The 12,293-nt window shown below is 38.3% G+C and overlaps 1 protein-coding gene across 1 annotated transcript in view; it reads left to right on the top strand.

Annotated features, from left to right (window-relative positions):
* LOC125456152 (cytosolic phospholipase A2) overlaps positions 1–7,716 on the top strand; it is a 126,352-nt gene extending 118,636 nt beyond the window's left edge. The window contains exons 17-18 of the mRNA XM_048538937.2: positions 1,018–1,175; positions 2,808–7,716. Of these exons, the coding sequence (XP_048394894.2) occupies positions 1,018–1,175; positions 2,808–2,981 (332 nt within the window). The 3' untranslated portion in view covers positions 2,982–7,716. The remainder of the gene's footprint in view (positions 1–1,017; positions 1,176–2,807) is intronic.
* The last annotated feature ends 4,577 nt before the right edge of the window (positions 7,717–12,293 follow it).

Genomic DNA, 12,293 nt, shown 5'->3' with positions numbered 1-12,293 from the left:
ATACTGTTACTTAGAAATGTAAATTTTCATTTCTGTTTACTTGAATCCTAGCTCTAACCTTTAACAAATTTAAAGGCTAGAAATTGCTGTCATTGTGGCATAAGCAAAAAAAATGACCATTTCTAAAGTTTGTGCATTGGCTCAGCCTTGAGGATTCTGAAGAAAGGAGAGAGCATGCAGTCAGCCTAACTCGATGATCTTTCCCTCTGTCTAAAAGCAGACAAGCTGGGGCTTGCTGGTTTGATCACCCATTAACAGTATGAGTCAAGAACTTTGAAAAATGTTAAAGTCATGCAGGAACCAAAATTTAATCTGTTCAGAGTGAAGTATTAAGAAGCTTAGTCAATGAACAACTCTGCGTGATCCTGAGATCAGGAAAGCCACAGTTTCAGTCTCTAGTCCTGTTAAAAGAGCAGATATCAATTAGGGCAGCAATAGGGAAATGTCAGCTCTTGTTCCACCTATACTTCACTGCCCTGTTACCTTCCTCTGGAAGGTGCTTGAGTGAGGACATCAGGTAAGTATGATATTCCCAATTACTGGAGCGTGCAGAGGCAAGGACGTAGGATAGGCCATTTAAAATTACAATGAGGAGAAATTTCTTCATCTGGAGAGTGGTGAGGCCAAAACATTGAATGTTTCCAAGAAGAAGTTTGCCATAATTTTCAGGGCTAAAGAGATTAAAGGGTTTGGGGAGAAAGTAGGAAAAGGGTACTGGGTTGGAGATTAACCATAATCTTTTTGAATGGCAGCACAGCCTTGAAGGGGCCGAATGGCCTACTCCTGCTTCTAATTTCATTTCCATTAGCAAATATTGTGAGGTCATTCATACACCAAAGAACGGTTGAAATATAAGCAGAAAATATTGTAAATTCTCAGCAGGTCAGGCAGTATGTGTAGAGATCTCACCCTGGCATGAATTAATGCCTTGGAAAAAGAGGATTGATGAAAATAGATCATGGAAAGTAAGTGCTAAAACTGACTTTTGTACTGAAACACATCTTCTCTTTGCCAAAGGTGTGAAACGAGAGAGTGAGAAAGAAATGGAGAATGTGGACTTCGACATCTTTGATGATGCTGATTCCCCATATTCTACTTTCAACTTCCAGTATTCCAATAAGGCATTTACACTGCTTCATGACTTAATGGAGTTCAACACACTTAATAATATTGAGGTATGTTTGAAACCACATATTTGGCCAAAGGAATGGCAAAATTAAATTTTGCGTAGGACTTCTTTGTTGTAGAGATAAATAATTTGTGTGCATTAAGCTCTGAAGCCCTGTTTCACATAAGGCATTATAAAAACACAGGATATTTCATAATAAATGGCAAAGATGTCCAGGATTTTTCAAAACCATTTCTGTTAATCTCAATATATTTTATGCTTTTATTACCAATGTAGAAATTGCAGTAAATACAACGGAAACTAAAGTCAGGAATGCCAGATATCAGGACTTGAAATTAATGAAAAAGATTCGATAAGAGACTGTGTACTAATTTGAAGGAAGATTATTAAAGCAGAAATACAAATGGGTTCAAGAAATAATGAGTCGTAATTCTGAAGAGAGAAATGATGAGAGAGAAGCAGAGGGTGAATCAGAAATGATCTGTCACACTTTACCTTCATAGCCTTTTCCTGACCGACAGATGTTTTTATTTTGGACTGATGAGTTATTCGTTGGTGTTGAAAGAACATGTGACATTGAATATTGATAAACCAGGTAGCAATGAAATTGAGAAACAAATTTCTGAGCCACCTATGGGTCAGAGGATATAGCTGTATATCTAAGTAGAATAGGATATATTAAAACAGCATTTAATGGCACAGAAGACGAGTTCAAAAATCATGACAGCACAAAATAAGGTTTTGTGAATAGGACTTGTTTAAATTTTTAATAATGTCTAGATCAATATTGGGCCCTGGAAAAAAAGGCACAAAGATAGAATTGTCAGGCTATCGGTTCTTTTACTTCCCAACTTTCACCTGCCTAATCATAAAAGGTGTTCTGAGCCACCATTCTGGTGCAAAGAGTACTAATGGAAATATTCAGTGTGTGTGTGGATGTTCGCAGTGCAGGAGATAGGACACCACCGTTAAACCTGGCCACTCTGATCCATTTGCACAAGTGCAGATGCACCTGCAGCACAGTCACAGGAAAAGACATTGGAACAGTACAAGTGTGCCAAAACTGTGTCATGCTTTCCGTAAGGAGGTAAATACATGGTCAAGTGTGCCTTGTTTTTTTATGCTGAAATACAATGGGACTGTATTTTGGATGCCCGCATGTTTAATGCTCAGTGAAAGCCTTTGTTATTAATAAATAGCTACCACAGCTGTTACAGAACAACCTTTCTCATCTCGGAACTTATCTGAATGAGCAGATTTCCTGTTGACTGGTTCCCTATAACTGTGAAAGGTATTCACTTAATTTTACTACAAACCTATGATTAGGTGACTCATTTGATAAACATGTTTTGCCTCTGGATAAGAATTTATTGCTACACTCCAGTTTTACACATAAGTGCACACTGCTTTATCAAGTGGTGGTAATGGCCATAAATACAGCCTTAATTATCAGCTGTTCATACTCAGCATCGGAATTCTTGAGCCTGCGATTAAGACTGTGGTAAAGCAATATTCATGTCTGGCCCCAACACTTTCCCCTCACTCCAGGCATGTCCATTTTAATGATCAAGTGAAAGCTGACTCCTTAATTAGATCTGTTTCATTTCGATATCCAATCAATTATGTGCTTTTGCCAAGTGTTTAACAGTCTGAAGTATTTATCTCCTTTTCTGAACAGTTGATTAAAGATGCCATCATCGAGAGCATTAAGTACCGGCGACAGAACCCATCTCGCTGCTCTGTATCCCTCAGTGATGTGGAATACAGAAGACTGAAAAAGTCACTTAGCTTTGATGGGCTGCAGTCCAGAAGGAAGCGACATGCTGCTGAGGAACAACATAAACCAATGTAGCAACAACTACCTTCTGCAGCATTACCACAGGAGGAGAATGGCATTTCCAGATACTGGCAGTCAAATCTTATCTACCCAAGCTGTCAATATTCACTCCTTGGCGTGGACTACACTTTGGATCTTACGTAATATTCTGACTGCAAACAGCATATCCAAATAATAACAAAACGAAAGAGCAGAATCCTACTTAAAAACAACAGTGATGGTAATAACATGATGGACAAGCTGTGAAAGATAGAGTACACAAACTGAAGATTCTATTGTCGTGATTAAAACCCATTTCCTTTTCACTTATTTTTTTCTTTGTTTTCCTAGCCATCTATGGAAGGGGTGTCATACCTTGGCTCTCAACTAATGCTGGTCTGAATTGATAAAAGTGGACTAAGCAGAACATGGTGATGATAATATTGCTGGTTCCTTCTCTTCCCAGTCCACTTTATACCTTAAGCTCCAACAATTAAATGCCTGTGATCAGGAAGTCAGAAATAGTTACAATTATAAATTAAATCTTGTGATATGTTGCACATTGCTGAGGAATTGAATTTAAAGTTTAACATTCAAAACATGTTTCTTTTTGGGATCTGTAACTCAAAAGTCTGAATAATAACAGTCCTTTTGCATTCTGATTTTACTTAAAAATAGTAGTGTCATCAATAAGTCTGGTACAACCTCAGATATCACACCTGATCTTTCACGCCTTAAGGACAGAGATACTGTTTGCAAACGCAAGACTTGCTGGTTATACACTGAGAATGTCTCATTAGCATGTCTTCATTCAGATCTTTCATTAATACATCTGGCTCATGGATAAATGGATTCTGTCATTACTAAGACAGATACCCAAAGCAGTTTCTGATCCCTACTATGTGTTAAATTGACTGGCCTCATTTGGGGTAGTACTGAAACACTCAAATTGAATTCAGTGTTCCCTGACACCAATTAAAAGAGATGATGGTTCCCTATGTCACATCTGGATCAGATTTACTGCAAGTATCCAGCATGCTCCATTATCACTTCTTTTCCACATTACCAGTAAATGCGTTGGTTTGGTTCCAACATTCCACTTCACATTTGTGACATCGCATGAAGTCAGTTGAATGCTACCCTGCCCCAACAAAGCACCATAAGTTAACTTTGCTTTTGTATTATATGTATCATTTCTTGATTACCCAAAGTAAAATTGGTAAACAAATTCTTCAGAAAATTGTATTTAAGGCTGAGACTTTGGAAAATGGCCAAACATACAACTTCCCGATCAGGTGAAATTATTGTCTATGTGGATCTCTTTATTTCTACAATTTCCCTCTCCTGAGTCTTCTACTATCAGTCCCTTCAGACTGAGCTGTGTATTTTTACTTTGTCAGTGCTCAGGAAGCATGGGAATCGATTGAATTTGGGAACGCATCAGTGGTTTCCTTCCTATCACAAAGGGAAACAATCTGTTTTGGCCAGATATTCCACCTAGTGGCAATCAGCAAGAACAAGGGAAAAACTAAATGTAGCCAAACAAGAGAGATGTATTCATGGGGTTTGAGGTATAACCATCAGAATCATCAAAATCGTAAGCTTCCTTACCAAAACACTCTGCTGCATAATTTGGTGGTAACCCTTGTATAAATGACTCTTAGGGTAAAACTATAATCTATTGCCACACTTATTTCTGAAAATCCAAAAAAGCAATGTTTTGAGAGCCAGTTTCTGCTTTATAGCTATTGGAGACAACACCATTCTCAGTTTATAATCCATTCTAAATGACGTGACTTTTGTTAATGTGCATTGTATACATTTGGAGGATTAAAAGCCCAATTGCCTGTCTCTTTCTCATCTGGTGCACCTGCCCAAAGGCCACATCACTGAACTATTTTCAGGTTTATGCCATAGTTAAATTTATAAGTGGGCTGTGGCTGACAAATGGGCAGTCCCTGTATTTACCAATTTGGTGTGGCAGGGAATTAGTTTGCAATGATCTGTCCCTTATGTGAGGTGTGCTTGAAAAGAACTCAGAGCTGGGGATGGAAACAGTGTCAGGGCTGGTCAGCAACTCTACCTGATTGAACAAAAATCTTTTTAAAGCAATAACTTAACTTTTCCAAGTAGGCAAGCAACAAGAAATGTTTCATTTTATTCCACATATTTCTCCAACAAAATCGTAATTGAACTTCTCCAACTACCATAGGGTCTGATCTGAATATTTCAAACAGTTCCTGTTTTGGGTAAGAGTTCCTGCTCCTTAAAAAGTCTGATTTCTAAAAACGGTCCAAAATTTTCCTTCCCCAGTATGATATAGGGAGAGACTAGAGATACAGACAGACATATGGCAGGTAATGAGAGGCACTATCAAGTAAATGTGGCGTGATTCTAAAGGGTTGTGGGAAAAGAGAGGCTTTGGGAATTTTGCATAAAAATCTTTCAAGGTAGGAAGGCAAATTCCAAAATGATAAATGGGATCCTTAGCTTTATTAATCAAAAGCAAGGCGATTACACTTAAACTCTAAATAACACCAATTTGACCTTGGCTGGGTGTGCTGTATTCAACTCTGGGCCTGCAAGAAAGCTCTGAGGAGACTTATTTCAATTATATGGAGAAACTGGGCTGCCTTCCTTAAAGCAAACATCATTAAGAGAAATAAAAACAGAAGAATCTGGAAACACTTAGCATCTCAGGCAGGATTTGTGGAGAGAAGCAGAGTTAACGTTTCAGGTCAATTAATTTTTATCAGGACTGGGATACAGTTCCGATGAAAAGCCATGACCTGAAATGTGTCTCTGCACAAGAGCTGCCTGACTTGCTCTGTGCTTTTGGCATCCTCAGTTTTTATTTTAGACTATCAGAATCTTCAGTTATTTTGCTTTCAGATTAAAAAGAAATTGATAAAGTTCTTCAATGTCATGAAGGACCTTATTAGGCAATTATTTATATTGGGTTTCACTCACTTGTAGCACAATAATACTGACAGCCTCTGACATGCCAATAAAGTTTTATCAACTGCTCCCAGTCCTTCATCTCTGCTACATCAGATGCCTCTGTTGTTCCAAATGCAGGAAAGGTATTTCTTTCACTTGCATTGATTACAATATATGCTTTTAGTCTCTGAGAGAATTCAGGCACTTTGTTATGGGTGAGAGTGGGGCACGGTATACTTTCACTTGTCTTAATTCCACCAAATGTCAGTGTAGGGAGTGGGAATTGTAGCCACTTCTTAGTTCTTCACTAGCTGATTGGTACTCTGCTGGTGGACTGAATGTATGCCCTGCAGATCTGCTACATTTCATCCAAACTACCCAAACTCCTTTACGATGGCTGCTTACCGGGAAGGATCATTGCTCCATAAACTGCATTCTGTTATTTCCTGGGTTAGCTTAGGAAGCTGAGAATCTTCCATAAAGTAGTGTTATCTTCTATAGAATTAATGTTAAAAGTTGAAACTTTTTAAAGTTTCAATTATGGAACACTTGCAAAGGCTAGATGATGTGCTACTTTGAAGAGGTGATTGCAAAAGTTCAAATACATGTAATTTCCACTATATTCTTCAGTGGTGATTGCGTATGGCGCATTATGATTGGAGCACACAAGACCAGAACACACTCACTCTAACACAGACCTTTTGAAAGGATGATAAATAAATCATCCTGTATTTATATAACAGTTATGATTTTTATGTTTTATTTCTTAATTGAATGTTGATTCTGCTTTGATTAATAATAAAAATGAATTGATCAGATCAAATGTGATAAAAAAATCAGGGCAAAATTGCACCTGAAGATCAATACTCTTCCAACTAGCTGAAAACGCTAACTCTTGGGTAAAAACATATTTGAAGACCAATGCCCAGTATTCTGTACAATAAAACGATGCTTTGAGTGTTACATGTGAAAGGTAAAGGCAATACCTAACCACTGCTGAGTTTCATCTACAAACCAGAACAACCCAATATATCATCCCCAGCCTGTGCTGATTGGATTAAGTTTAACTATCGCAGTGGTAGGCTGGGCAGCTTCAAGTGACCCTCATTTACCTTGGTTAGGAAAGGGAGTTTTGCTTCGTGTTCCTGAGTGTATCCAGCAAATCCTGCTGGAAAATGCATGCAAATGTGAATGTTAGTTCTAATACTTTCTGCAATTCAATAGTTTGCCACCTTTCAGTATCAAGGCTGATGATGAAAAACTCGGTGAGATGCCATGAGGGCAGCAAACAACCATCAATTCATCCAGCATCAATCAGCACCTTTAAACGAAGTGGACCTGTTAAAGAAGTGGGGAAGAGGGAAAAACAGAAAAACACGTATAAATGTTTGTGCTATATATTTGTAAACCTATTTAATTTAATCTCATAAATAGATTCTAAAAATATTTGAGAATTCCAAACATATTGATAAACATAGCTGGAATATTATTTTAGTCATATGGTATGTTAGGTTTTAACAAGTTATATGAATAAATATGTGTCATTTTGTAATTGCTATGTACTTAAAGAATAAATGGTGTTGCTATGGGAAATTCTTTATATTTAACAATTTTTAAAAACATTCCATGTGGTTATTTAAATAAATGATTAAATAAATGCATGTGCTTGCTTTGATTTATATTTTTAGAAGTGTTCTGTCATAATTTCATCTGGTAACATGATGGCTTGCATGTTTAAACAGGTAATTATTCACTTATTGAAACATTATCTTTGCTGATATGTACCCATTTTTGTAACTCACTCAGCCTCCACCCTTTCCTTGAGCATTGATTAACCTGCAATTAAACATGATCTATCTATCCCTGGTTTGCCATTGTTATTAGTACCACTGTACGTCTGAACTTAACTCTCTTGCTCCTTCTCAGTTCCAGATGTCCTATCTTCTTCCAGCTTCCCCTTTACTGTCAACTGGAATTGAAGAGTCATCTCACTGTCTTCTACATTCTCATTCTTAATAGAATCCAGAATTACTGCATTAAAGTCCCTTGGCTTTTCCCCCCTAATCTTGCTCAGATATTGCTCACCAGATGCTTATTCAACATCCATTTGAAAGCTACAATTGGATCTGCTTCCACAAGTCACTCAGCACTGCGTATCTACAAGGATAGCTGTAGACTCAATGACAGGTTAAAAGTCAGTGCAACTTGGCAGTTTCTGGGAGCCCCTGCTGGATTTTATGCCCATCAAAAACTTGTTGGGACACCCATCCCTTTAAAGGATAAGATCCTACCTTCAAGAACTGACAGCAAATCAGATAGTCAGGAGCACCAGCCTCAAAATAAGTATATTGGAGTCAAGGTTGCCAGGCTAGTGAGGCAGATCCCAGAGAGAAATTTACTGGCAGTTGGTGAGGACAGAGACAGTTTTGCCATGTGGCTGACTATTGCTGTGGTTCTCAGGGTACCTGATCAAGAAGATCCCAAAACCAGATTGCAGGATAATCACCAGAGTTCATGTGCAATGTCCCCACATGCCAAAAAGCCCACTCATCACTGGTAAAATGCCAGAAGCAGCAGAAGTAACTTCTAATTATCCATCACCTTCTCCCCCATTGGCAAAATGTCATGGCAGCTGGAAGGTGGTAAATATTGCAGTGCCGCCCTCAATATTTTCATGTGTACCAAACAGCACAAGCAGTAAGTTGGGCACAGGGCCGAAGGATTCCACTACTAATGATCAGATATAAGTTATGTAGTCCTGCCACATTCAGTCATGAATGATTTTGGACAACTATATAGCTCACTGGAGGAGGAGAAAGCTCCACAAATATTCCCATCCTTATTGATGAGGAGCCCTGTACCCCATTGCAAAGGATAGGGTAGAATTTGCAATCAACTTCAACCAGAAGTACTAAGTTAATGATTAATTTTTGCCTCCTCTGGAGGACACCAACATTAGAGATGCCAATCTAAAGCAAATTTGATTCACTCCACATGATATCAAGAAACGGCTGGAGATTACAATGTAGGACCCTGGTAATATTCCAGCAACAGTACTGAAGTCTTGTGCTCCAGAAATTGCTGAGCACCTAGCTAACCTGTTCCCGTACAGCTTCAACATTGGCAACCAGGCAATGTGAGGTAATTGCCCAGGTATGTCCTGCGAATGAAGAAAGAAAATGAGGTTAACCAATAGGTTAATAGAGACGTACCAGCATGGATTTAAAGGGATATTTTAAAATACATAAATAAACATATTCTGAAGAGAAAGTACAATTCCAAGGGGATGACCTACCACTCATGCATAACTAAAAAAAATTAGTTAACATCAAACTTAAAGAAAATCACATGATTATGCAAAGGTGGGTATTAGGTCACAAGTTTAGACAGAGCATTTAAAAAAAAGGAAAGAATCACTAAAGTATGAGTAAGGAGGGAGAAATTAGAGAATGAGAAAACGGTCCTAGGTTTATATAAAATGAATATTGAGGATGTCTATTAATATTTTTAAAAGAAGAAGAATTAGAAGAGTTAACAAAGTAAGTGTTGGATTATAGAGATAATGGGAACTGCAGATGCTGGAGAATCCGAGATAACAAAGTGTGGAGCTGGATGAACACAGCAGGCCAAGCAGCATCTCAGGAGCACAAAAGCTGACGTTTTGGGCCTAGACCCCGAAACGTCAGCTGTTGGACCTATAGAAAGGGTGTTTGGAGAACCAGCAATGCTAAATTGGAAAATGCAAGGGTGAAAGGAACACAACAGCATTACAGTCACCAAGAAACTGGTACAAAACAAATGCTGACAGGTCCCTGGGTCTGACCAGTGGGATAATTGATGATTTGATTTTAATTTTCCAATACTCCCTAGATTCAGGGAAGGTTCCATTAGTTTGGAAAATAGTGAATGTGATGTATGATTCAAAAACAGTGACAGAAAGCAAGAAATTGTAGGTCAGTTGAGAAATTGTCAAATTTGGCAGCAAATATAAAAATGAAACACATTATCTAAATAGTGTGAGGCTGGAAAGTTTGAAGATCTCGCTATCCTCAGGGTGAATAACAGAATGTTAGTATGCAGGTCCAGCATGTAATTAGGAAGAATAATAAAAGATAATTGTTGATTGGAATTGTGAATTGGAATTCTGTGTAAACAAAAGTAGGGAGGTTGTGCTTCATTTATACGTGCTTCAGTATGATCACATTTGGAGTACTGTATCTGGTATTGCTCTTATTTAAGGAATAATGTAAATACTTTGGAAGCAGTTCAGAGAAGTTTAACCAGACTAGTACCTGCGATGGTCAGGTTGTTTTGTGAGGAAAACTTGTACTCGCTGGAGTTGCAAAGAGCAAGAGACAACTTGATTGAAACATATAAGATCTTAAGGAGTCTTGACAGGGTGAAAATCGAAAGAATGTTTCCTCTTGTGAGAGAACCTGGAACTTGGGGGTGGGGTTCCAGTTTAAAAATAAGATGTTCCCCATTTATGACCAAGATAAAAGGAATCTTTTCTCAGAGTCATGAGTCTTTGGGACTGAAAAGGCAGTGGAAACAGAATAGAAATATTCTTAAGGCAGACCTAGACAGATTCGTGGGAAGCAAGAAGTTGAACGGTTCTACAAGGTAGACAAAAATGTGGAGTAACCAGATCAGCCATGATCTTGTTCAATGCTGGGGCAGGCTTGAAGGGCTGAACAGCCTCTCTGGCTCCTAATGTACATGAATGTATATTATTGCAAACCAAAGTATTCAGGTGTACCTTTGGCCAAAGCTGTACAGTGTGGTGTGGTGAGCTGCATATTTGACTAGAAGGTGTACACAGCAACGTTGTACGAGATAATTAATCTCAACTAGTGCAAAAAGCCTTTGATCAATGATTGAAAATAGTCAAACCCACTCCTGATTGCATCTAGTGACACTAAACAGAAAAATAAGAGGGCAGGAATAAGGACAATTCTGGTCAAACTGTGATTCTGAACAGCCTCGCAACATTTACAGATAAAATAGCTGTGTCATAACAATCCCAAAGTTGATCATTTTTGCTATGTTTACCTCAATGAAGTACTGTCAATCAGGAGAAAGTTCTTTGGTCATAAACCATCTGGCTTCTGCAGAAGAGATACCAGAGGAAAGACATGAGAATGTTGTGATTTATTCCATCTGTATTTTTCATCATGACAAGGCATTCGGTTTTTTCTAACAAAGGATTTATTGTCTTGCGTAGATTCGAAAACAGGCGGGCTCTGCATGACATCATACACATGACACTCCTGTGTAATGATCCTTACTTTCCATCATTCTCTGCTTAGTTCAATGGAATCAGTGTGACATGTTCAGTCAGTTATGTATGTGTAATGTAACAGTGGTAGCTAATAAGCATAGAACCCAGGCTGTGTGAGTCTGAGATGTCATAACAATCTACATAGTTAGTGAGGTTAATAAGTATAATGATGTATGTCTCTACAACGTCCCAGTGTTTGTGGTATATGTTATGTGAGTAATATAGCTATAGCTAGTAAAGAGTGTCACTCAGATCAGATCATACGGGCAGTGCTGTTTGACCCAAGAAACCATGCCAGGCTTATTACAAAATATTAACTGGCCTTTTCTTAGTATAAATGCTGATAGAATTGCTGTTTGCTTCCAATATTAGCTGATTTTCAGCACAGACATATTTAGGAGTGAGGGAATTTATTTTTCAAAGACTAGTGTGTAGTGTGTCTAAGCCCAAAGAAAACAAATGCAGTCTTTGAGTCATTAGCCTTTCTCATTGCTGTGAGAGATGCAGTAAATGACCTTGGGTGAGATCATCTCTGATTGCTGTGTAATTAAGTATGAAATAAAATAGCAATTGTTACACCTTTCATAAATTCAGGTTTTGGAAAGCAATTTGTAGATAATTTAAAACTCTTAGACACTGTCAAGACATTGAAAGATGCAATATTCAATTTTCCACCAACACTCTCACATACACCAATAAACAGAGAGAAATAAATGATCAATGAGAGAATATTAATCACCTCACTCAAGAGCTAACTGGTAATCAGGACACCATCCTGCTCTCAGAATCATGGCATTTTGAACCAAACTCCGAGTTCAGGTGGGCTTGGTTTCACATTTTGTCATATCACAGCAGTTTCAACACATTATATTAAAATATCAGATATAACAAGGCATATAGCTGGATGAGCACAGCAGGCCAAGCAGCATCAGAGGAGCAGGGAAGCTGATGTTTCTGAAGAAGGGTCTAGGCCCAAACGTCAGCCTCCCTGCTCCTCTGATGCTGCTTAGCCAGCTGTGTTCATCCAGCTCTACACCTTGTTATCTCAGATTCTCCAACATCTGCAGCTCCAACTATCTCTGAAACTACATTAAAATAGCAGTCAGGATTATGGGTTATGCTCTGGA

The sequence above is a fragment of the Stegostoma tigrinum genome, chromosome 8, assembly GCF_030684315.1.
Source record: "Stegostoma tigrinum isolate sSteTig4 chromosome 8, sSteTig4.hap1, whole genome shotgun sequence".
NCBI lineage: Eukaryota > Metazoa > Chordata > Chondrichthyes > Orectolobiformes > Stegostomatidae > Stegostoma > Stegostoma tigrinum.
The sequence above is the reverse complement of the archived record's forward strand: the minus strand, read 5'-3'. Positions and strand labels throughout refer to the sequence as shown.